This window comes from Staurois parvus, unplaced genomic scaffold (genome assembly GCF_062004578.1).
Source record: "Staurois parvus isolate SC_StPar_1 unplaced genomic scaffold, SC_StPar_1.0 ptg000202l, whole genome shotgun sequence".
In the NCBI taxonomy this organism is placed as follows: Eukaryota; Metazoa; Chordata; class Amphibia; order Anura; family Ranidae; genus Staurois; species Staurois parvus.
Window position 1 is genome coordinate 4,062,595 of NW_028317998.1, and position 26,911 is coordinate 4,089,505.

The 26,911-nt window shown below is 41.5% G+C and overlaps 1 protein-coding gene across 2 annotated transcripts in view; it reads left to right on the plus strand.

The window, feature by feature from the left end:
• LOC149461455 (SWI/SNF-related matrix-associated actin-dependent regulator of chromatin subfamily A member 1) overlaps positions 1–26,911 on the plus strand; it is a 277,776-nt gene that overhangs the window by 16,242 nt on the left and 234,623 nt on the right. For both annotated transcript variants that reach the window (XM_089678297.1, XM_089678296.1), the window contains exons 2-4: positions 4,615–4,701; positions 19,944–20,110; positions 26,183–26,283. In XM_089678297.1, coding sequence (XP_089534423.1) covers positions 4,615–4,701; positions 19,944–20,110; positions 26,183–26,283 — 355 coding nt within the window. The remainder of the gene's footprint in view (positions 1–4,614; positions 4,702–19,943; positions 20,111–26,182; positions 26,284–26,911) is intronic.

Consider the following 26,911-nt stretch of genomic DNA (forward strand, 5'->3'; position numbering starts at 1 on the left):
AAACTAGGCACCTCCTCAGGGCAGTCCTCTCTAGGCATAAAACTCCCTCTCTGCTATAGGCAAGCCAGTTATTTCTGCCTAGCATTTCAGGTACTATGGCCGTCCCCTTCTTCCAAAGGTGGTGTTGGTTTTCCATGTGAATGAAGACATCGTCCTACCCTCCTTGTGCCCTCAGCCTTTGCACTCTAAGGAGGTGGTTTTGCCTTCCCTGGATGTGGCTTGAGCAATTCCTGTGTACTTCTCTGTGATGGCTGCCTTCTGAAGGGCCGACTCTCTCTTTGTTCTCACAGATGGCTTGAGGAAAGTCATGGCGGCCTCTTCTGCCACTATTTCTCATTGGATTCGGCAGACAATTATTCAGGAATGTGCCATTAAGAGGCGGGAACCTCCCTTCCCTGTTTCTGTGCACCTCATAAGGGCGGTTAATGCCTCCTGTGCGTTCCGACATCAGGTGTCTTTCTTAGTTTGCAAGGCAACTGTGGATGCTAGTTTTGGCCGCAAAGTTTTGCATGCGGCTGTTTAAGGCTGTTTAAGGCTCTTAGGCACCCCTTCGAGGTGGTTCAGAGTGTTGGTGTGTTAGCCTGGGTTTTCTCCTTTAGTTGGTTTGCCCACTTCTCTTTGTGGTACTGATTTGGGACGTCCCTGTTTGGTCATGAATAAAGAGGAGAGGCTGTGTCCATCAATGGACGTAAGAGCAAATGTTTTTTTTTTGTTACTCATCATAAAATCTCTTACTGTGAGCTCATTTACGAACACAGCACCCACTTCTCTATTGTGTGAAGGAGCCGCATTGACTCTCTGTGTGTGGGGCCATCCGCCTGCTTCCTGCCAACCGATGACATCATTGGTTGTTGAGGACAGGTTGGGCGCCTGCACAGGGTTTCTGGGTTGCTGCTCTGGTGCTTTCTGGGGTACGCTGATTGCCTGTTCTGTCTAAGGAGCTGTGGACTCCATGAACATGAGTGAGAGAAGTAAAAGAGGGAGAAGACTGGTCAGTGGGCTGGCTGCACATGAGTTACTGTGAGCTCTGGAGGTGCAAGGCTATGTTTGTTTGTGTCAGTAGTAATTTACACACTGAATTTATTTTAACTAATTGCAGGCATGGTGTTTTTAACCACCATTTGGACTTTTGTATTTGAATCAATTATAAATGTAATGCATATATATTTTTTCATTTGTGTTTTTCATTACTTTATAAATGTTGTTTCAGTTGATTATCTATATGGTATTCATGGGTCTGTAGCTAATATAGCATTGCACTTCCTTTCATTTTGTATACCGCATACACACTGCCCTGCTGCGGTATGGCTGCAGTGGATGATACCCATAGTCATCATGTGGGTTTCCTGTGGTTTCCCATAGACTTCTATTATGTCCCACATTTTTAGTGCATTTTCTGAAAGCACACCAAAAGTTCTGCGTTCTGCATCTTTGGTGCGTTTTCAGAAAATGCTTCAAAAATACGGGACATAATAGAAGTATATGTGTCTGTATATGTACAGTGGATATAAAAGTCTACACACCTCTGTTAAAATGTCAGGTTTCTGTGATGTAAAAAAAAAATGAGACAAAGAAATAATTTTAGCGCTTTTTCCACCTTTTAATGTGACCTATAAACAGTACAAATCAATTGAAAAACAAACAGAAATATATTTTTTTGGGGGGGGGGGATTAAACATAAAAAAACTAAAATAATGTGGTTGCATAAGTGTGCACACCCTCTTATAACTGGGGATGTAGCTGTGTTCAGAATTAGGCAATCACATTCAAAATCATGTTAAATAGTTAGTACACACCTGCCATCATTTAAAGTGCCTCTGATTAACCCCAAATAAAGTTTATCTGTTCTAATACGTCTTTCCTGACATTTTCCTAGTCGCATCCTACAGCAAAAGCCATGGTCCACAGAAAGCTTCCGCAGCATCAGAGTGATCTCATTGTTAAAAGGTATAAACCAGGAGAAGGGTTCAAAAGGCTTTCCAAGGCATTAGATATGCCATGGAACACAGTGAAGACAGTCATCACCAAGTGGAGAAAATATTGCGTAGCAGTGACATTACCAAGAATTGGACGTCCATCCAAAATTGATGAAAAGACGAGAAGAAAACTGGTCTGGGAGGCTGCAAAGAGGCCTACAGCTGTAGCTGTGTTCAGAATTAAGCAATCACATTCAAAATCATGTTAAATAGTTAGTACACACCTGCCATCATTTAAAGTGCCTCTGATTAACCTAAAATAAAGTTTAGCTGTTCTAATACGTCTTTCCTGACATTTTCTTAGTCGCATCCTACAGCAAAAGCCATGGTCCACAGAGAGCTTCCACAGCATCAGAGGGATCTCATTGTTAAAACTATCAATCAGGAGAAGGGTATAAAAAAGGGCTTTCACAAGGCATTAGATATGCCATGGAACACAGTGAAGACAGCCATCACCAAGTGGAGAAAATATAGCAGTGACATTACCAAGAATTGGATGTCCATCTAAAATTGATGAAAAGACGAGACGAAAACTGGTCTGGGAGGCTGCCAAGAGGCCTACAGCAACATTAAAGGAGCTGCAGGAATATCTGGCAAGTACTGGCTGTGTGGTACATGTGACAAACAATCTGTATTCTTCATATGTCTGGGTTATGGGGTAGAGTGGCAAGACAGAAGCTTTTTCTTATGAAGAAAAACATCCAAACCCGGCTAAATTTAGCAAAAACACACCTGAAAGCATGTGGGAAATGTGTTATGGTCTGATGAAACCAAGGTCGAACTTTTTGGCTAGAATTCCAAAAGATGTTTGGCGCAAAAACAACACTGCACATCACCAAAAGAACACCATACCCACAGTGAAACATGGTGGTGGCAGTGTCATGCTTTGTGGCTGTTTTTCTTCAGCTGGATCTGGGGCCTTAGTCAAAGTAGAGGGAATTATGAACACTTCCAAATACCAGTCAATATTGGCACAAAACCTTCAGGCTTCTGCTAGAAAACTGAACATGAAGAGGAATTTCATCTTTCAGCATGACAACGACCCAAAGCATACATTATTATATTATTATACAGTATTTATATAGCGCTAAAACGTTTGCTCAGTGCTGTACATTATAGTGGGGGACAGAACATGAGACAATACAGTAACAAAACAAAACACGAGGGGGTCAAGGGCCCTGCTCTTTTGAGCTTACAATCTAGGAGGGAGGGGATAGTGGTACAGGAGGAAGTGGCTGTGGGGGATGGAGTGGTAGGAGGAGTGGAGGAGATCGGCTGTTAGGTGAGGGCGGGGTAGGCTTCCCTGAAGAGATGGGTTTTCAGGGTGCGCCTAAAGGTGAGGAGGGTAGGTGACAGTCTGATGGATTGGGGTAGAGAGTTCCAGAGGATGGGGGAAGTCCTGCAGTTGGGCGTGGGAGGTGGAGACCAGGGAGCTAGAAAGTAGGAGGTCTTGTGAGGAGCAAATACATTCAAAATTAAACAAAGGAATGGCTTCACCAAAAAGACTGAGTGCTGTAATAAAATCAGAAGGTGCTTCAACAAAGTATTAGTTTTAGGGTGTGCACACTAATGCAACCATATTATTTTAGTTTTTTATTTTTACCTCCCTCCACCTAAAAGATTTCAGTTTGTTGTTCAACTGAGCTGTACAGTTTATAGGTTACATTAAAGGTGGAAAAAGTTCTGAAATGATTTATCTTTGTCTCATTTGTTTACATCACAGAAACATGACATGTTAACAGGGGTGTGTAGACTTTTTTTATCCACTGTATCTATATGTTTGTGTATATGAATGTATGCGAGTGTACGTATGTATGCTTGGATCACTTGTCAGAGGCATTTAACAGGGGGTGCAGAGGCGATATGTCTCCTGTTTTAACCCACTAAATGCAGCATCGTTGTACCGCAACCATGTGCAATGTATGCTGTTGCTGGGCGGTTGCAGTGAAGACCCACTCACTTGGGGGTATACTTGCTGCCACGGCCACAGCATATGCACGACCCTGGCTGCTGAATCTGCAGCTAAGGGGGGAGCAGTTGGGGGATGGTAAAAACAGCTCAACCGTGTGGTTTTACCAGTCTCCAACCTGATATGTGAATGAGCCCTTTGCAGCTGTGTGCAGCATGTAGGACAGTCCATTCATTTCAGTGGGCTGTCCTACCCACAGAAACACAGGAAAAGAAGACCTCAACCCCTTTTTTAAAATCATGTCGCACCAGAAACTCACTGTGCTTGCGAATTCATGGGGGTACAGTTATGAATTAATTGCTCTCCTACACCTCTGCACATTTGTCTGCGTGTCGAGAATGTGTGTGATTTTACATGTGTTCCCCAACACACAGTGATGTGAATCAAGCCTTAGATTGGGGTGTTTCGAGACTGAAAATATATTTTAAGGGCGTCCTGACTAGAAAAAAAGGTTGAAAAACACTGCTAGACTGACAATGCTCACTTACTGTACTGCATCTATGGAGGAGCAGCATTGCCGCCCTAGGACAGGAAGTGTGGACCTGGACAAATGTGACTATGCAAACAAAACATACCTGGAATTCGGCTTTAATGTATTGTTGCTTTGTAAATTATAACATTATGATTATGTTGTATTATAAAATTATTGTTGAAATTATCTTTTTCTAGAGAAATGATCCCCCCTTTCAGCTGAAACTCCCTCCTAAAGCTCAGCGTCCTGAAAAGGAAGTGGATCCTGAATATGAAGAAAAGATGGTAAGTGTTGTGAGAGTGGGCTAACAGACAGTTAAATATACTCCCATATAAATGGCTTGAAGGAACACAATAGCAGGAAGCACTAATTTTACTGACAGGATGTAACAAAGAAAGTTAAGAGAGGGAGCAAGTGAGGAAATTGTCAGTGCCCATTCTTTTTAAAACACTCTTTGTCACTTTCTATCAGTTTTGTTAAACACTCTGGTTAACTGACTGATAAACTTTGTTAAGACTGACTGATAAGCTTTTATTTTGACATGAAACATGCACTGCAATGTTAACACATGCTGGAATAATGTTTTCAAACGTATTAAGTCCTCATGCACTCTGGACATTTTTACAGCTGCTGTTTTGGGCTTTTGATGTTTTTTTCTACAGCCAGTAAACCCCCCAGCATGTTATCCTATGTGTCCATGCACACATAGTCTGTAATCAACGTTTTTGGCAGGAATGTTTTTTTGGATGGAAAAAAACCCCAGAACTAGGAGTTTTTTAGCCTTAAAAATGCTCTAACGCTGAAAACCATGGCAAAACACGGTACATCGCAGCAACACGTCTTTTGACACGTCACGCTTTTGACTAAAAAAACCTCTAAAAATGCAGCTAAACGCTAATAGAAAAACACTAAAAAAAAAAAAGGTTTTTAGTGTGACTTTACACAGCTAATGTTACCAGCGTTATTAACCACTTCAAGACCGGACACTTTTACCCCCTTCCTGACCAGGGCAATTTTCAGCTTGCAGCGCTATCACGCTTTGAATGACAATTACGCGGTCATGCAACGCTGTACCCAAATGAATTTTTTACCATTTTTTTGAAACAGATAAAGCTTTATTTTGGTGGTATTTATTCACCGCTAGGATTTTTATTTTTTTTGCTATGTAAATGAAAAAGTCCAAAAAGTTTGAAAAAAAGTGTTTTTTTTATAAAATTTTGCAAATAAATAATATTTCATCATAAATCTTTGCCAAAATTTATTCCATTATCTTTTTAGTAAAAAAAAAAATCCAAATTAGTTTATAACAAAAATTATAATTTTTAAACATTTTTTTTTACATTTTTATTTTATTTTTTTATATTATTATTTTTTATTTTTTTAATTTTTTTTTACATACTGTCACCCTAGCAGTACAGTGTCACCATGTACTACTTGTGGGGGGTGATGAAGATTTTTTTTTTTTTTACACATTGCTTTTACACCCATATAGGATGTAAAAGCAATCATCTCTTTCTCTCTGTGTGCATTCATGCACTCATTGAGAAGTACTGCCTGAGCTGTGATTGGTCACAGCTTGTCACATGGTACAAGGCTGTTGTGAATAGCCTTGTACCATGTGACCTCTGTGATCATTCACAGATTTCACACGTAGTAAGCAATGATGTCACAAGTGACATCTTGCTTACTACTTTGCATGTGATCACTGATTGGCCAATCAGTGATCACATGATCGGGACCTCGTACAGAGGTCCCGTCCAATGATCGGTGTTTCACTGTGTCTGGAGGACACAGTGGGCACCGGATCGCGGTGCTGCGCGCTCCCAGGGAGCGCGCACAAGCAGGGTGCGGGGAGGCCGTTTATAGACGGCCACCCGACCCTGCAGTGCCACCGTCCGGCCGTTTATATGCAACGGCCGGTCAGGAAGTGGTTAAAACACCCAGTGTGCATGGAGCCTAAATGTATTGGTGTGTTTTATAATGAAAACTTCCCTATAAAGATACATAGGTACATTGGTATCAATGTGTACATTGGAGGAAGGGAGTCATGTGAAAACTGAAGGAAAGTATGTAGTAGGTGCTCAATACTAATGGTGAGATTACATTTTACCACCTATTGCTAGAAAATGACTGAACGTGGTGTTGGTAAAATCTGGAGGTGCTGAAATAGCTAAATGAAGGCAAGTAACACTTTACCTATCTACTGCCATACAGTGGGAGGGCGGTCAGTTCTCAGTGCTGCTTGGTACACACCTGTCCCTGACTCTTTACAAAAACAAAGTGGCTGAAAATGTATAGATGTGAACATGTCCCATAGGAAACCACGGTAAATGGACTGTAGTGTATTTCTTCAAAACTCAAAAAGCACTAAAAAAAAAAACACATAAGTGTTACCAGGCCCTAAATAAAAAATTGTTGATTGTGCTTATTGCCTCCGCTATATCATGCAAAGTAAAATCACATTTTGCAAAGGGTACAACACATTTTTTTCTATGTAAAGAGCTTCACATTGGGGTTGATTTACTAAAACTGGAGAGACCAAATCTGGTGCAGCTCTACATAGAAATCCACTTCCATTTTTTTTTGTCAAAACTTAAAGTGGTAGTAAAGTCTGTTTGTTTACTTGTACCTACAGGTATATAAGGCTTACCTGTAGGTACTGTAAATATCTCCTAAACGTGCACTGTTTAGGAGAGGTTTACACCGGCTCATGCGCTGTGAAGGAATGGCATACCTGTAGCTGTGTGCCATAAACAGTGATTCTCGCATGCATATGCGGGAATTAAGTAATTGTGGCTCGGCCATTCAGGCAGCCGGAGCCTGCGAATCCGGAAGAAGGGCCGGGTGAAGATGGAAACCCTGTCAGTGGTGACATCTTGCCACTGGAGGGCTTCCTTTTAAGGTACGTTTCACATAATGTGCTAGTATGCAATGCGTGCTAGCACATTATGACATTGCCTTGCAGGGGAAATGTTAGAAGCTGATTGGCTACCATGAACGGCTATATTAGATTTTGTACTCTGCAGTTTTAGTAAATCACCCTCGAATTGTTTTTTAGTGACATATCACCAGAACAACAGTTTATGTTATTTTCAGCATGCAGTCAGAATCTGATTTGTGCCCCACATTTCTGCTGATCCCATGGCTTCAGAACATTTTAGAGTCAGAGTCCCAGAACAAGTATTGAGGCCAGGAAAGTCAGAGAGTAGTAGAAGCCCTTATCTGAACGTTTGTTCTAGATCAGTGTTTAGGAGTATTGAAGCCAGAGGGTCAGCATATTAGCCAGGCAGCTAGCATTTTCAGATGGAAAAGTCATCAGTGGCCTCTTGATCATTTTTTCATAACAGGCTTGCTTTATATTTGGTGATAATGTGATATTCTTGGGAAAAACATTTTTAGGAGATATGATCAGCAGCTTGTACCTTCATTATGTTGCCTTTTTCTGTTTACCCATCACCATGTTTACTGGTATTTTTTTTTAGAGAACTAGCCACTGTACAACCCTGATATCCGGAAACTGAGCTCAGAGCAGCAGTGAGAACTCAATGATCAGCGTCATGTGATCGCTGATTTCTCACACTTAGAGCCATCAGGTGGACAGTCCAAGCATCAGACCAATGCTGCATCCACCTAGGTAAGTATAATTTGGGGAAAAAAAACAAACCCCATACTTCTCTTTTTAAAGTGATACTAAACCTAAAAAATCTCCTAGATTGTAAGCTCTAACGAGCAGGGCCCTCTGTTTCCTCTTGTACCAAATTGTATTGTAACTGTAATGTCTACCTTCATTTTGTAAAGCGCTGCACAAACTGTTGGCGCAATATAAATTCTGTATAATAATAATAATAATAAAAAATTGCTTGCATTAACCGCTTCCCGTCTGCCCTGTAGCAGATATACTGCTACAGGGCGGCACGGGTGCGCAAAATCACGTATGCATTTCCGGGTAGGGGGCGGGTGCGCGCCGCCATTCCCGGCCATAGCAGTCCAATCACCGGGTCCCGGTGATTAATCGGCCGGTGATTAAACAGTTTCCTCACTGTCAGCTCCGACACATTGCTTTGCATGGCTGTGCACAGCACAGCCATGCAAAGCAGTGTGCTTACAGTGAAACACACAGACACAGCCCCATAGTAAAACACACCCAGCACACAGTTAACCCTCGATCGCCCCAGATGTTAACCCCTTCCTGCCCAGTGCCATTAGTACAGTGTCAGTGCTTTTTATTAGCACTGATCACTGTAGTGGTGTCAATGGGGATGTCAGTGACATCACATCAGTTCCCCCCAGTGTCAGAATGCCCTCCACAGTCCCGCAATAAGTTGTTGATCACCGCCATTACTAGTAAAAAGTAATAAAAAAAAAAAAATACCAGTATACAGTGAGGAACAGAAGTATTTGAACAACCTGCGATTTTGCAAGTTCTCCCACTTAGAAATCATGGAGGGGTCTGAAATTCACACTGTAGGTGCAGTCCCACTCTGAGAGACAGAATTTAAAAAACAATTCAGGAAATCTCATTGTATGATTTTTAAAGAATGTATTTGTCTTGCACTGCTGAACATAAGTATTTGAACACCTAAGAAACAGCACGAATTCTGGCTCTCAAAGACCTGTTACTGTGCCTTTAAAAAGTCCACCTCTACTCCAGTCATTAATCTAACTTAATAGCACTTGTCTGAGCTCTTTAAAGACACCTGCCCACCCCTCAGTCAGTCAAACGCCAACTACTACCATGGGCAAGACCAGAGAGCTGTCAAAAGACACCAGAGACACAATTGTGGACCTCCACAAGGCTGGAAAGGGCTACAGGGCAATTGTCAAGCAGCTTGGTGAAAATAGATCAACTGTTGGAGCAATTGTTAGAAAATGGAAGAGGCTAAAGACGACTGTCAGTCTCCCTTGGACTGGGGCTCCATGCAAGATCTCATCTCGTGGGGTATCACTGATGATAAGAAAGGTTAAGAATCAACCCAGAACTACAAGGGAGGAGCTGGTCAATGACATGAAGAGAGCTGGGACCACAGTTTCAAAGGTCACTGTTGGTAGAACACTACGCCGTCATGGTTTCAAATCATGCATTGCACGGAAGGTTCCCCTGCTCAAGTCATTACATGTCCAGGCCCGTCTGAATTTTGCCAATGACCATCTGGATGATCCAGAGGAGGCATGGGAGAAATTATGTGGTCAGATGAGACCAAAGTAGAACTTTGTGGCCTAAACTTCACTCGTCATTTTTGGAGGAAAAAGAAGGATGAGTTGCATCCCAAGAACACCATCCCTACTATGAAGCATGGGGGTGGTAACATCATGTTTTGGGGGAGATTTTCTGCAAAGGGGACAGGACGACTGCATTGTATTAAGGAGAGGATGAATGGGGCCATTTATTGTGAGATTTTGAGCAACAACCTTCTTCCTTCAGTCAGAGCACTGAAGATGGGTCGTGGCTGGGTCTTCCAACATGACAACGACCCGAAGCACACAGCCAGGATAACCAAGGAGTGGCTCCGTAAGAAGCATATCAAGGTTCTGGAGTGGCCTAGCCAGTCTCCAGACCTAAATCCAACAGAACATCTTTGGAGGGAGCTGAAACTCTGTGTTGCTCAGCGACAGCCCCGAAACCTGACAGATCTAGAGGAGATCTGTGTGGAGGAGTGGGCCAAAATCCCTGTTGCAGTGTGTGCAAACCTGGTCAAGAACTACAGGAAACGTTTGACCTCTGTAATTGCAAACAAAGGCTTCTGTACCAAATATTAACACTGATTTTCTCAGGTGTTCAAATACTTACAGTTGCAAGAAAAAGTATGTGAACCCCTTGGGATTACGTGGAGTTTTGCATAAATTGGGCATAAAATGTGCTCTGAACGTCATCTAAGTCACAACAATAGAAGAACACAGTCTGCTGTACATAATACTACACAAACATTAGATGATGCCATGGTTTAATTGCACATAACATGTAAGCATTCACAGTGCAGGGAGGAAAAAGTATGTGAACCTTTGGACTTAATAACTGGTTGACTCTCCTTTGGCAGCAATAACCTCAACCAAACATTTCCTGTAGTTGCAGATCAGACCTGCACAAAGATCTGGAGTAATTTTGGACCACTCCTCTTCACAAAACTGTTTCAGTGTAGCAATATTCTTGGGATGTCTGGTGTGGATCACTCTTAAGGTCATGCCACAGCATTTCAATCGGGTTGAGGTCAGGACTCTGACTGGGCCACTCCAGAAGGCGTATTCTGTGCTGTTGCAGCCATTGTTTTGTTGAATTACTTGTATGCTTTGGGTCATTGTCCTGTTGCATCACCCATCCTCTGCGGAGCTTCAGTTGGTGGACAGATGGTTGTGCGTTTTCCTGCAAAATGTCTTGATAAACTCTGGAATTCATTTTCCCATCAATGACAACAATCCGTCCAGGCCCTGAGGCAGCAAAGCAGCCCCAAACCATGATGCTCCCTCCGCCATGTTTTACAGTGGGGATGAGGTTTTGATGTTGGTGTGCTGTGCCTTTTTTTCTCCACACATAGTGTTGTGTGTTCTTCCCAAACAACTCAATCTTGGTTTCATCTGTCCACAGTATATTTTGCCAGTAGTGCTGTGGAACATCCAGGTGCTCTTTTGCAAACTTCAAACGTGCTGCAATATTCTTTTTGGACAGCAATGACTTCCTCCGTGGTGTCCTCCAATGTACTCCATTCTTGTTTCATGTTTTCCTTATTGTAGATGTGTCAACAAAAATGTTAGCATGAGCCAGAGATTTCTGTAGGTCTTTAGCTGACACTCTGGGATTCTTCTTTACCTCATGCAGCATTCTGCGCTGTGCTCTTGCAGTCATTTTTACAGGATGACCACGCCTAGGGAGAGTAGCAACAGTGCTAAATTTTCTCCATTTGTAGACAGCCTGCCTTACCGTGGACACATGAACATCAAGGCTTTGGGAGATACTTTTGTAACCCTTTCCAGCTTTATGCAAGTCAGCAATTCTTGATCGTAGGTCTTCTGAGAGCTCTTTTCTGCGAGGCATGGTTCACATGAGACAGTGCTTCTTGAAACCAGTAAACCCAAAACAGGTGTGTGTTTTTTAAGGGCAGGACAGCTGTCAGCAACACATCCAATATCATCACACTGATTGGAGTCAAGGTTGGCTCACTCCTGGCTCCAATTAGCTCTGGGAGAAGTCATTAAGCTAGGGCCTCACATACTTTTTCCTCCCTGCACTGTGAATGTTTACATGTTATGTGCAATTAAACTATGGCAACATCTAATGTTTGTGTAGTATTATGTTCAGCAGACTGTGTTCTTCTATTGTTGTGACTTAGATGACGTTCAGAGCACATTTTATGCCCAATTCATGCAAAACGCCACGTAATCCCAAGGGGTTCACATACTTTTTCTTGCAACTGTATGTTCAGCAGTGCAAGACAAATACATTCTTTAAAAATCATACAATGTCATTTCCTGAATTTTTTTTTATTTCTGTCTCTCAGAGTGGGAATGCACCTACAATGTGAATTTCAGACCCCTCCATGATTTCTAAGTGTGAGAACTTGCAAAATTGCAGGGTGTTCAAATACTTCTGTTCCTCACTGTATATATCGCCATTTGAAAATGCTATAACTTTCACGTAAACCAATTAATTTACACGTATTGGGAGTTTTTTTTTAGCAAAGACATGTAGCAGAATACATTTTGGCCTAAATTTATGATGAAATTTGATTTTTTTAATTTTTTTACAGGACATGTTTAATAGCAAAAAGTCAAAAGTTTTTTTTCTCAAAATTGTCGGTCTTTTTTTTTTTTCATAGCACAAGCGATCAAATACCACCGAAAGAAAGCTCTATTCGTGGGAAAAAAGGATGTAAATTTCATTTGGGTGCAGGGTTGCATGACTGCACAATTGTCAGTTAAAGTAACGCAGCGCCATTAAGCAAAAAATTGCCTGGTCAGGAAGGGGGGTAAATCCTATGGAGGGCAAGTGGTTAAGGTAAAAAATGGTTTCAGTTTTCCTGTATGAAGGGAAGAGAGGGGAAATGAGATTAGTGCTGTGCTTGGTTGTATCTCTTCTTCCCTCGCTTCCTCTTCACACAGGGACTCGAACAGCAGCAGGAGCCATTGGCTCTTGCTTCTGTCAATCAAATGTAGTAAATAGGAAGTGGGGGCAAGGCTGAGTGCATAGACACACTGATTGGGAGCGAGCATGCAGCATGTGCCCCCATAACAAATGGCTTGCTATGGGGGCTAACGAAGAGGAGGAGCCAAGATCCTCGGCAGGGGACATGAGAAGAGGAGGATCAGGCCACTCTGTGCAATACCACTGCACATGGCAGGTGAGTATAACACATCTGTTATTTTCCTTTCAATACATTTTTATTGAAAACGTTTTGATTTTGAAAGTACAAACGTAACCGCTATCATGTGTACAAGCAAAGATATAACAATAAGAGGTAACAGTTCAAAAGCGGTTGAATATAATTTATTTTAATTAAAAAAAAAAAGCAGAGTTTAGTAACACTTTAACATGACAAAACTTTCCTTAAAACATTTTAAAATCTACAGTCAAAACTTCAAAACCTTTGGGTAGAGTGGGAAAGAGTAAACAACTCTGCCAAGTTTATTGTCTTCTGCATCCTTGTTAGGGAGATCTTCTTTCACTTACTTCCAGGACAAGAAGTGATGGGAAATCTCTTAAACTGGGCCAAAAAAACTAAAATGAGGGTTAGAACTTCTGACGGTGTTTCTAATGCTGTATGTGCCTTTCTGTCCCAGTGATACCTGTACCCCCATTTATTGTGTAGGGGGAAAGGGACAAGTAGTAAAACTAAATATCCTCAGTGAGGACATAGACATAAAAGGAATGAGGACAAAATTTGACATAGGTTCTTACACATTCTATTGAAATCTGTAAAAGAAAACAAGTGTCTTTGCTGGAGTTGGGCTGTAATTACTAAGGCGATCACTTGAAAAGGCATTCATATATGATCATATTTTTAATTTCATTTGTACATTGCAAAATGTTGACTTTAGTTATGACTGTTTTTGAAAAACACAGAGTGAAAATGTTCGTTATTATGAAAAGGTATCTGTAGTGTGCAGCTGATGGGAAAGAAAGCTAGTGGCGGGAACACTGGGCTAACAATGCAGAAGTAATAGACTAATGGTGTAACCTTAACATAACCTCCTTGTTTCTTTGTCTCTCCAAAAGTTTGCAATTAGAGTAGACAGGAAGCAACCTTGTAGTTATATTCAGACTGTCTTTGGTTTTCATTTTCAGTTTGCTTCCTGCATTTCCAGAGGCTGGATGGAATGTAGATTGTACTAATAATATCCCACATTTTGGCAAAAAAATTATACTTTTGAAAACACCTGATTTATAAAAATGTGTTTATAATATCATACTATGGGCATATTTTTCTAACTGAGGTTATTAAAGTGGAATTGACTTGAGGTGCATTGCTCCACCCCCATGCAATAATAATAGCTGTTATTTGGAGGGGCTATTTATGTTCCCTGGGAAGTAATGAGCACATTCTATATAGTTTCAAAAGGGCTCAAACTGAATTATATGTATGGCATCAGTATCTTGGTCAAGTGAGTTTTAGTTGATGGACACTTATCGTAGTATCTATTTTTTAAGGCTAGACACTCCATGACCGGAGATAATAGTGAAAGCAGTAACATACACCCTTGCTTCTGGAGGCTGTAGGGCTGACTGTGCATTGTAGGCAAGCACCTCTTTCAGCTTGTTTTTTTCTACTGCCTGTCCCTTTCTGCCTGATGATTGTTGGGCACCATTAGCAGCAGTTGCTACACATGGTGAGCTTTAAGATTCTGACTTGAAACTAGACTAATGCCGGCCATAGACGGGTCGAACATCGGCTGATTTTTCGGGCAGATTAAAAAAAAAAAAAAAAAAACCCCCACACTGTTGGTCGGCCATTTTTCGGGTTTTTTAAACATTTTTTTCTGGTCATGTTGGAAAATTCACGCCCCCGGTTTGGATGACCAGCCGATTTTCCCGGCAATGATGGGCAAATCGGCCATTCGTTTTACCGATAAAAAGTCTGCACATGAGCCGTGACCTGCAAGAGACAGAAGTTATGGGGTTAACTTTATGGTTTAGTTGGCTGATTTTTTTTTTTTTAACGTTGGTGGTAACGTTGGCCGACTGAACGACCGATTTTTTTCGTTTTTTTTTCCGAAAGATCGACCGATTGTCGACCTGTCTATGGCCTGCATAAAGCCGAAGATGAGCTTGCTTTTGTTGGCCTCTGTATTTCTACCACAGCAGAATGTGAAAGCATCTCATATGTTGTATTGGAGCAGGAGTTCCCAGGTGCAAGTGGATAGCAATGGCTTAGTCCTTTATTACAAACTTAGCATTGAGTGACAGCCATATCATCCAGGTGTGTGGAAAAAAAAATATTCTAAATTTCCCTGATCAAAACAACTGCTGCTTCTGAAACTCTTAAGAAGACCCTAATCCCATACAATTATCACCAATCTTCCCATAAAATATGTTGTGTTACCTTAGATCATGCATTTAATCTGCCTGTAAATATTGATGATAATATGGTATTGAGCAGAACTGAGGCTGGACACTGCCATCTTGGATTTGACATGAGCAATCTCAGACTCAAATATTACCATGTAGTATTCCTCTGCTATAATTTATTAAAGCCTGGTACACATGAAAATCGGCTGGTTCAGTAGGAACTGGCTGAGTTTTGGTCTGTGTGTACATCTGTCTGTTCAACAGAATGCAGTCTAATGACTGACTTCTGTTGAACGAGCATGCTGAAGAACCAGCATTCGATCTGTGCTTGCAGCCAATGGCTGCGATTGCTGATCAGTGTAGTCTGGTAGGGGGGAGTCCCCCCTGTTAGAATACAATAGCTCAGTGAGAGAGATATCTGCATCAAAATCACTTATTATTGTGGGGATCTATCTAGTTTTTATTTGTTCAACCTGCTGGATGAATGAGAAAAAAAAACTGTGTGTACCCAGCTTTAGGCTTACTGGACAGCTTGTCATTTATGTGATGACAGGGCAGAGAGGCTGATAATATGAACTTGCACACAGCAGAGCACCGAGTATTGCAGCAACAACACCTCCTCCACTCTGTGATGTTACAGTGACCTTTTGCTTTGTTTCCATTTTCTCTGCAGTAATTACTTTAACTGGCACTTCTGTTTACTTACATTTTGGTGCACAGATAAAAAACTGCCAATATTGCCTGAAAAACCTAATGTTTACTAACAAGTAGCTATGTAGTTCCCATTGTTTGCCTTCATAGTGGCAGGGGGAGGGGGCAAAATCAGAGGCTGGCACACACAGTAATGACACACAGTAATGATCACTTACAGGAAGTAAGTTACGCTGGACACACTATGGAAACATTAAAAAAAAAAAAAAACAGTGGGGAAACTTCCTTGTTATGCTCTACTGCTTCAAGTTTTCAATGAAAAAGTGCTGGTTTCTGTCTAAAGTTGGCCATACACTATGCAATCTGATTGTACATTCTCCTGTAGTTTTGCCAAAAATGTATAATACGGGGACAAACCTAAACAACCTCTTTGCTTTTCATCTAATTAGGCAGGCCCTCATACTACATAGTTGATGGTGGATCTAAGAAAGATTGCACAACCAATCAAAGTGTATGGACACCTTTATTTATATGAAATATATTTATTTAAGTGTATATGCTTTAAAGGCTTTTTTTAATTATACTGTATGTATACAATCTTTATCTTACAAAAAACATTTAGCGCAAAATTTTAACCATTCGTTAAAGGGGCAGCACATCAGAAGTGACTCCCTTTTCAACACCACTGTCTCTCACTGAATTATTGTGCTAAACCCTCTGTTAAGGTATGAGTCTTTACTCTGATACATTCCGTTCTGTGTGTGTCACCTTTACCTATCAGTCTCTAAGCAGAAGAATCTTTAATTCTGGAAAGAGCAGTGAAAAAACCTAGAGGATTGCCTTTAGTTGTATAAAGAAACTACATGGAGACAATTATAAAGAGGCATTATGGCCAAGTACTGCCACGTATCCTCAGTACCGGTACCTGTCATATTTGTGAAACATGTAAATGCCTACCTAGCAGTAACTAAACATTATAAATTTGCATCTCCAAAATATTGCTCTTTTAGGGATGTGAAGTGGGGCAAAACTGTTCCTATGGTGCTTTCATAAAGCTCTGCTGTATGCTTTTTGCTTGTTTGTGCCAGAGTGATGCAAGCTCAGAAACATGATGGTTTTACTGTTTCTACAGCTAAAAGCACTAACACTCAAGGATTTATAGAAATCATTGAGTGCCTTCCGAATGCAGAAAATGGCAAATTGTCACAACAGTAGTATGCAGAGAATTTTATAGCTTGAGTTCCCAATAAAAGACTTCAAATGCAAAAAACACAGTTATCAATAATAAAATATTAGTGCCACATCCCTAATGTATATTTAAACCGAAAAAAGACCCAAGAATGAGGACCTTTGAGGCACAACATAAGCATAAAAACATGATTTATTATATATCAAAATCCAACATATGTGACATCATTTTGTTTCACAAAAAAAAAAACAGGATATTGCAATATTCTACAAAAAGCAAAATGCAGGCGCACTGTAGAGTGCTTCCAGTGACGTTTTGCAGGTTGCAGAGAGGAGTTAGCAGTATTTCTTTAAAGGCCCCATATTGTTCATATGAAATATTTCATAATTATCTGAATAAAAATTACCTCTTACATTCATTGATGGACACAGCGGCTTCTCCTTTAACATTAACGAAGCAGGGTTTTATAGCCCCTCCTATAGGAGTAGGACACTATTTGGAAAAAAAAAAAAGACTTGGCACCTCCTATGGGCAGTCCTCTCTGGGTATAAAACCCCCTGTGTGCTATAAGTCTAGTCTTTTCTGCCTATTGTCTCAGGAATATGGACGTGACGTTTTGCTGGGACTTATGGTCCCACAACATTTTCTTTTTCTTTTCTTTCCTTGGACTATTGTGCTTTTGTTTATAAGGATTGGAGTAGGTCAAAGTGTCCGTTTGTGCTACCTAAACTCTTCGCAGTGCATTATCCCTTTGTGGAGACCCTGCTGAAGAAGTGGACATATCTACCGATGGTTGATTTCCCCCCCCCCCCATCTCCAGGATTAACAAGTCCATGCTGATTTCTGTGGAGGAATCCCTCTCATTTAAGGACCCTGCGGACTACATGGTAAAGGCGGTGGGCCGAAACGCATTTTTCGCCTCTCTTGCTCCAGGTCCTTTAAAGCCCCTGCAGGTGTCATTAAGCGTCCCTGGCCCCAGAAGTCCTCCAAGCCTGTGGATAAGTCCCCCCCAGCATGAAGGTTTGCCCCCACCCGGCCCATGGACCTCCCTCATTCACAACATGTGGGTTCACAAGATCATTCTATCAGGATAGAGATTCATTCCCTTCCATGGACAGATTTTTCCCCCCCCCAATCTGTGGCTTTTGCCAGGTCGCCTGCAAGACCTTTATGGGGCTATGCAGGAACTGCTGCTCCGTGGAGTGGTCTTCACAGTACCCAATTTGGAGTGTGTTTGTGGCTTCTACTCCAACTTGTTTACTGTTCTGAGGCGGGTTCGCCCAATCCTGGACCTCAAGGCCCTGAATGTCTTTGTACAGGTTCACATGTTCAAGATGGAATCTGTTTGCTCAGTGGTGGCCTCCCTCCACTACGGAGATTTCCTGGCCTCCTTGGACATCAAGGACGCTTAACTGCACATTCCCATTTGTGAGGGGCATCAGCACTTCCTACGTTTTGCCCTTTGGTCTGGCCTCCGCACCAAGGTCCTAGCCCTGGCCTTATTGAGGCAACGGGGTGATCGGCTACCTGGACGCGTGTGGAGACTCGCTCCTTGCCATTAGACAGTTTGGAGATCAACATGCGTTCTCTACGGGACTGCAGGTGGATCCTGAACCTCAGGAAGTTGGTGTTGACTCCGTCCAGGCGCCTGGATTATCTGGGGCTGATTCGCAATTTGGAGCAGGCCAAGGTGTTCCTTTCGTCTGAGAAATTATTGAAGCTTTGGTGGTTCAGCAACTACTGGCTTGCAGGTGGTCCTCTCTGCGTCCTTGCATGTGGGTGTTAGGCTTGATGGTGGCTACCTTCGAAGTGGTTCCGTATGCCAAGTTTCATATGAGAACACAGAGGGAAATCCTATTGAAACCGAACAGGGCTTCCACCTCGTTGGACCTTCAGATTCACCTGGAATGGTTGACGAGGGCCTCCCTTCTTTGGTGGATGAGGTCCCTGGATCTACAGAATGGAAGGTTTTTCCTCCCCTTTCAATGGACTGTGGTCACGACAGATGTCAGCCTGTTGGGCTAGGGAGGAGTCCTGGGAGCAGACTGCACTCAGGGTCGATGGACTCCGTGGGAAGCTCGTTTACCGATCAATATCCTGGAGCTTTGGGTGATCAGATTGTCACTGACACATTGGAAGTACTGTCTGTTGGGTCTGCCGAACAGGATTCAGTCGGACAACGCCACTGCGGTGGTGTATGTCAATCATCAGGGGGGCACAAGAAGTGCAGCAATGGTGCTGGAGGCATCTCACATTCTGCAATGGACGGAGAGGTTTGTTCCGGCTCTGTCCCCCGAAGCCTCCATTTGAGGCCATTCGGGAAATTCCCTTGCTTACGCTTTCACAAAAGGTTGCCTTCCTTGTCGCTATCACTGTGGCTCGGAGGGTGTTGGAGTTGGCAGCTTTGTCCTGCTTTTCGCCCTTCCTTCCTTTCTTCCGAAGGTGTTGTCAGAATGCCCGCCGCAGTCCCACAGTCCCGCTATAAGTCGCTGATCGCTGCCATTACTAGTATAGAATAAAATAAAAATTCCACTGTATATATATTCCGCCATTTGTAGACGCAATAACTTTCACGTAAACCAATTTACATGTATTGGGATTTTTTTTTTAGCAAAGACATTTAGCAGGAAACATTTTGGCATTTTGAAGAAACTTGATTTTTTAAAATTGTTATTGGTTATGTTTTATAGCAAAAAATCTAAAATATATATATTTTTTCCAAAAATTGCCATTTTTTTTTGTTTATAGCGCAAAAAATAAAAAAAAACAAAAAAATGCAGAATTGATCAAATACCACTGAAAGAAAGCTTTATTTGTGGGGGAAAAAGGACATCAATTGAATTTATATACAGCGCGCAATTGTCAAAGTAACAAAAAATGGCCTGGTCAGGACGGGGGGGGGGGGGGGGGGGGGGAGTAAATCCTCTGGAGGGCGAGTGGTTAATCAGTAATAGACCAGAGAAAAAAAATAGGTTTCTTACCATTCCAGAATGCATCCTGCTTGAACTTTGCTGCCCTCTATTGGCAAAATGAAAATGTTGTATGTTCCAAAGCTAAATAGCAACACAATATAACTCAAATGTATTGGAATGTTCACAAAATAAAAATGTGTATTAGTTGCCAGATGATGTGGAAAATGTGATTATTTGATGATGGCTTTTTAAAGTTTACCAATTTATATTGTATTCTAGAAAACAGATCGTTCAAAAAGATTTGAATTCCTTCTCAAGCAGACAGAACTATTTGCACATTTCATTCAGCCAGCTTCACAGAAGTCACCAACTTCTCCCCTCAAAGTGAAATTAGGACGCCCCAGGATAAAGAAAGATGAAAAACAGACCTTACTGTCTGCTGGAGAGTATGTCAATTTTCATTAAACTTTTATAATATGTAAAAAATATCTATCTTTCTATCTATCCTTGTGCACAAAAATTTTAATACACTTGAAGAATTGGTAACAGCATGTACAATTTTTAAGTAAAATTTGAGTGAGCAGGCAGAACACTTTTCTTTTATTTCTTATGTGATTCAGATTTAATTGTAGGTAATAACAGAATGCCTCAGTCTTACAACAAAACATAGCAACAAGTAAACAAATTAAATGACCCCTGTTCAAAAGTCTGCATACCCTTAGTTCTTGATTCTGTGCATTTCCCCCTTTAGCATCAATGACAGTGTGCAATCGTTTGTAATAGTTGTCTATGAGACCCCAAATTCATGCATGTGGTATAGCTGCCCATTTGTCTTGGCAAAATGCCTGCTGGTTATGCAGAGTCTTTGGTCGTCTTGCATGAACTGCACATTTGAGATCTCCTCAGAATGGCACAGTGATATTAAGGTCAGATAACTGTGATGACCACTCCAGAACCTTCACCTTTTTCAGCTGTAATCACTGGAAGATCAACTTGGCCTTGTGCTTAGGGTTATTCTCCTTCTGGAAAGTCCAAGAGCATCACATGCGCAGCTTTCGTGCAATTTTGTGCCAATAGTCTGGCAGTATTTTCTGATAACATGCTGCATTCATCTTGCCATCAATTTTTACAAGATTTCCCCAAGATTTCCCATGCCTTTAGAGCTCATACACTCCAAAAACATCAGTGAGCCACCACCATGTTTCTCAATGGGGAAGGTATTCTTGTTGCTATAGGCCTTGTTAACATCTCTCCAAACCTAGCGCTTTTTGGTTGTGACCATAAAGCTCTATTTTGGTTTCGTCACTCCAGATTACAGTGTTCCAGAAGCTGTGAGCCGTGTCAAGGTGTTGTTGTGCATATTGTAACCAGGCTTTTTTGTGGCATTGGTGGAGTAAAGACTTATTACTGGCAACTTGGCCATGCAGCTCATTTTTGTTCAAGATCATCGTATTGTGGCCCTTGAAACAACCACACAACAACCATGCCTTTTTCCAGAGCAGCCTGTTTTTGTCCTGAGATTACCTGTGGGTTTTTCCTGAACACGTTTTCTGGCAGTTGTGGCTGCAATCTTTCTTGGTCTATTTGACCATGGCTTGGTATCAAGAGATTCCCGAATTTTCCACTTCTTAGTAAGTGATTGAAAAGCATTGATTGGCGTTTTCAAGGCTTTGGATATCTTTTTATATCCTTTTCCATCTTTATAAAGTTCCATTTCCTTGTTACACAGATCTTTTGACAGTTATTTTTTGCTCCCCATGGCTCAGTATCTAGCCTGCTCAGTGCATCCACGTGAGAGCTAACAAGCTCATTGACTATTTATACACAGACACTAATTGAAATTTAAAAAGCCACAGATGTGGGAAATGAACCTTTAATTTCCATTTTAACTTGTGTGTGTCACCTTATGTGTCTGTACCAAGGCCAAACATTCCAGACTTTGTAAACTTTTGATCAGGGCCATTTGGGTGATTTCTATTATCATTATGATTTAAAAAGGTGCCAAACAACTATGTGATAATAAATGGCTTCATATGATCTCTATCCTTAAATAAAAGACAGTTTTTTAGAATGAAAAGTTAAATTTTCCATATCAATGCCAAAATGTCATAATTTCTGCCAGGTTATGCAAACTTTTGAGCACAACTCTATCTATCTATCTATCTATCTGTATGTCTGTCCATCTAAGTGACATTGCTAGAAGTTATTTTCTGCTATTTACGAGCCATCCCTACAAATATACAGTAAAGTTGCTAATTGCAAGTGCTTTTAATTGAATCTGATCAGTTACATAAGTAAATGTGTGTCAAAATACATTGAGGTTGCTACGGGCAGGGGTCAGGCTCGGAGGTCAGTAGCTATGGCAGTAGAGAGGCTCCCACTAGCCAGCTGGATACATGTAGCAGCAGATCACCCTGGCGGATGACATGGGCTCACCCGCTGTACACTAACCAGTGTTCACGAGAGCTCCTGATAGTGAAGACGGGTTTTGCTGTGTGTTAGAAACAAGTCATGGTCCTGTGGATCGCTGCAATAGGAGGTGAGCAAGCTGGGGTCCAGTAGCTGAAATAGCAGGTAGGAATCAAGCAGCAGTCTAGTTAGTAAACAAGCTAAATGTTGATAATTCGTGGTCGCAGGTTGGGATTAAGCAGAAACGTAGTCGAGGAACAAGCCAAAGGTCTGTAAAAAGTGGCAGCAGAAATATGGTTGGCAGCGGGAGTGACAAGAGTGAGATATTGGCTGGAGAGAGCTCAATAATCTGGCAAACAAGAAGTGCAACAGAAGTTCATGGAACGAGCATGGAGTTCAAAGCTCAGCAGAAACAAGGCACAAGACGGTATTGTCCAATGGATCAGAAAGGGTGCTGTCTAGCATCTCAGGTAGCTCAGAAAGGAGACACATCATCAGGCACAGCAAAGGATGCAGGTTCAGAACTGGATCCTGAAAATACTCCCCTCCTCTCAGGATGTTCTCTGGGGTCTTAGGGCCAGGTTTGTGAGGGAACCGCTGGTGGAATTCTCTTACTAATGTAGGGGCATGAATGTTCTCTTCAGGTTCCCAAGAATTTTCATATGACCCATATCCTTCCCATTGAACCAGATACTGTTTGTTTCCTGGAATCAAGAATTTTATCAATCACAAATTCCTCTTCTCCTTGCACCTCAACAAATAGAGGGGGTGGGAGAATTCTCCCAGAGAAGGAGTTTCCGTAAAATGGCTTGAGCAAGGATGCATTAAACACCTGATGAATCTTCATACTGTCATGAAGTTTTAAACTAAAAGTAACTGGTAATTTGAGCTGAAATCTGGAAAGGTCCCACAAATTTTGATTCAGCTTTGAAGATGCAATGTGTACCCTAAAATTTTGGTTAATAACCAAACTTTTTCACCCACATGAAAGGTAGGAAGTGATCTGTGATGTCTCTTGGCAGCCATCTTGTAACATTCCTGAGCCTCCCTCAAAGTCTTGATCAGTTTCTCCTGAATCTCCTGCAGTTTAGTTAATCTGTTGGTAACAACAGGAATTGGAGTTGAGATAGAGAGATCAGGAATAAAAGCTGGATGATATCTGGTACTTAAAGTGGAGTTCCTCCCATTTTTAAAAGTTGCTTTCATCTACATGCCCACCCGCAGTGTATTCCTAAATGGATAATAATATATATTTTTTTATGTCTGAATACCTTATTTTTGTCTGTGTATGCTGCACTTTTGGTCTGGCCGCCTAGGCGATGCCGTCATAAGCTGATTCCCTTGGACTCCTGGGATATCCGTGTCATCTATCCCAGGAGTCCAAGCAAATTGACTTCTGGGGCTTCTGATTGACAGGTTGCCATAACAACAGGGCTGGAACTTCCATTATGCCACCATTGCTATGGCAACCTTCAATCAGCAAACATGCTGGGTAGCCAGCTGCACTTAATCCCGGAAGTGAACAGAAGTGAGATTCAGATGCCCACATCTACCATGGCTCCTGCCTGCTGACAAGGTTGTGTGATCAACTACAGATCTAAGAATAACAGGCATGAATAGAGTTATAACTATAGTCAATTACTGCAGTACATGTAATAACAATTGTGGTGGTGCTTTTAAAAAAAAACATTGCTGTGGAGACTGGAGCTCTGCTTTAAGAACAAAAGGACTTTGGGAAGTGGAGCTATGTTTAGAATTGTTATAATCAGACTCTGCCATAGGAAGATAGTTCACCTAGTCACGCTGAAGATCACTAACAATACATCTAAGGTTCTGCTCTAAAGTTTGATTGGTACTCTCGGTTTGACCATTAGACTGAGGATGAAAAGCAGAAGACAGATTACTTGTTACACCTAAAGCTGAAGAAAAGCTTTTCTAAAATTTTCTAAGTAAACTGTACTCCTCTGTCAGATACCACACCACACACCATCAGGAATGCCATGTAATCCAAAGAGTTCTCAAACTATGCAGTTTGTTCAGCAGGGGGTACCCCCTCAACAGGTACTACCAAGATGGTGGCCATTTCCTTTGAGGGAAGTTAATCGACCACAAAGTCCATATGCTCCCATGCTCTTGATGGAACAGGGAGCAGCTGGAGCAACCCCAGAGAAGAAGCTTGGGGTGTCTTATTACGTGCACAGATCAGGAAGAAGGCTACATAGCTTCTAACATAGTTCTTGTAACCGGGCCACCAAAACAAATGTGATAAAAGTTCTGTCCTAAAAACTTCAAAATGCCCAGCAAGTTTGGAGTAATGAACTAACATGAGGGATTCAACCTGAGCAGATTCAGATATGAAGAGACAATGTGCTTGAGTCCAAAAGCTGTTTTTTGTAGCCAAGGTTAAAGTCCTGAGATAGGTTTGTACAGTTTCCTTCCTGGAGAGGCTCAGACAACATCCTTGATAAGGCATCAGCCTTACCATTTCTTGACTCAGGTCTATACAAGATGATAAAATGGAACCTGGAAAAGAAGAGAGACCAACCAGCTTGTCTAGAAGACAATCTCTTAGCAGAACAATATCATTCCAAATGTTTATGATCAGTGAGTACAGGCGAAATGGATCTTCTAAAATCATCAACCTGCATATGCTTGAAAGTGTTAGAATGAAGAGAAACTTTTGGATCCTTCTGTACAAACTGACTAGCAGAAAAATGAATGCCACCAATACTTCCAAACATTCCCAGTCTCTCCTTCTTCCTCTCTGTAAGCCTCTGATCAGTTTGGATACATAATTGGATGAACACCTTGAGATCATTAGGAGTTTCTACTCTCGCAAGCTCATCTTTTACCTGCTTAGAGACACCTTGGCAGAACTGATTCTTTTGCGCTGCTTGCTTCCAAGTGGTATTTGAGTTCTAACGTTGGAATTCAGTTGTGTACTCAGCAACACAGCGTCTACCCTGCCACAAACTATGAAACTTTGCTTTGGCAGTAGTGCAGCGGTTATGATAATCAGAAATCTGGCTCATAGTAGTCACAAAAGTCTCAAAATTATTCAGCGTAGCATTGTCTTGTTCTACATATGGGGAGGCCCAAGCAAGGGCTTCCTCAATCAGAAGGTTGATAACAGATAGTACCTTCTTTTTCTCAGAAGTAAATGCAGTGAGTTGCATTTTGAAATATATGCAACACGGATTAAAGAAACCTCTGTAATGGCAGTGGTCTCCATTGAATATGAGTGGTAGAGGCATATGTGCATTAGCATCATCTCAGAAATGTAAGTCTAGCAATTGTTTTTGCAGAGCATGGATTTCTTTCTGTTGCCCTTTCCCCACTTTTTCCAATTTGTCTTGGTAGGTAACAGTGAACTCTTTCAGCTCTGCAATTTGCTGCCTACAAGGAGACAGAGCACGTTTTAAAGCTGCCTCTATGTTTGGGCCACATTATTCTGTCATGGTCAGGGGTCAGGCTTGCAGGACAGTAGCTATAACAGTAGAGCGGTTCCCACTGACCAGCTGGATACGTGCAGCAACAGGTCACACTGGCGGATGACATAGGCTCACCAGGGCTCTTGATGGGTGGAGATGGGTGTTGCTGCATGTTAATGCCAGGTCCTCAGGATCACCCCACTAGGAGGTGAGCAAGCCGGAGGTAAGTAACTTGTGGTCGCTGGTTGAGATTACTCAGAAGCACCAGCAAGGAACAAGCAAAAATTCAGTAACAAAAGGTAGCAGAGAAACGGACATCAGCAGGAGTGACAAGAGCAAGATATTGGCTGGAGAGAACACTTAACAATAATCTGGTAAACAGGAAGTGCAAAGGCATGGTTTAAATAGGAATTTCATGAAGGGAGTTTAGGGTTCAGCAAGACAAGGCATAAGGCAGGATTGTCCACTGGATTGGACAGGATGTTGTCTAGCATCTCAGGTAGCTCAGTAAGAAGAGACATCGCCAGACACAGCAGAGGTTGCAGGTTCAGGATTGGGTTCTGACAGAGATCCTGCAGATTTACATTTAATTCAGGAGTCTGTATTCAAATATTAATTTACACATGCAACAAATTTGTATAGTTAACAATGTTACCAGTTTGTAATTTTTCTTTGTAGCAATCGACACCGACGGACAGAGCAAGAAGAAGATGAAGAATTATTATCAGAAAGTCGAAAAACATCAAATGTGTGTGTGCGGTTTGAAGAATCGCCTTCATGTATGTTGAGTTTGTATGTTGTTTACTTGTTGACCTTGTAATTTAGTTTCTGCTTGGGTAGCTTTTTATGAATGCTAAGGGCAAAATATAGTAACTATATTCTGATTGCTACAGGCTTCTGCACATTCCTGATTTTTACAGTCTTGTACTATAAGCCTATTTTTTATCAAATAATGGAATTTAAATTAGGGTATTATTCAGCCTCGTAATGAAATATTTATAGATCTTGATTTATTTGAGGTAACTAAAATGAATAGTTTTTAAATAATTTTAAATAATAATTTTTGCACATTAAACATTTACATTGCAGATTGTCTCTACAGACATTAATGCTTGAAGAAATAAAACGTAACAACTAATTAATATAAGTTTTTCTTTAGGGATGCACCAAAATTTCATCAGCTGAAACATATCTGTTTTGCTGGTACGAAAAAGTGATACCACTGCATTGTGGTGGTTTGCCCTGAAAAAAAAATTACTGCATGCACTACTTTTTTCAGTGCAACACTTTGCAACTCAGTCACTGCGCTGCAGCCAGTAGAACTTAATGAAATGCCACTGTGTGACATTTCAGTAAAATTGGTTGAAAAAAAACAAGGTAACAGCGCTCTGTGCTGTGATCGGCTAA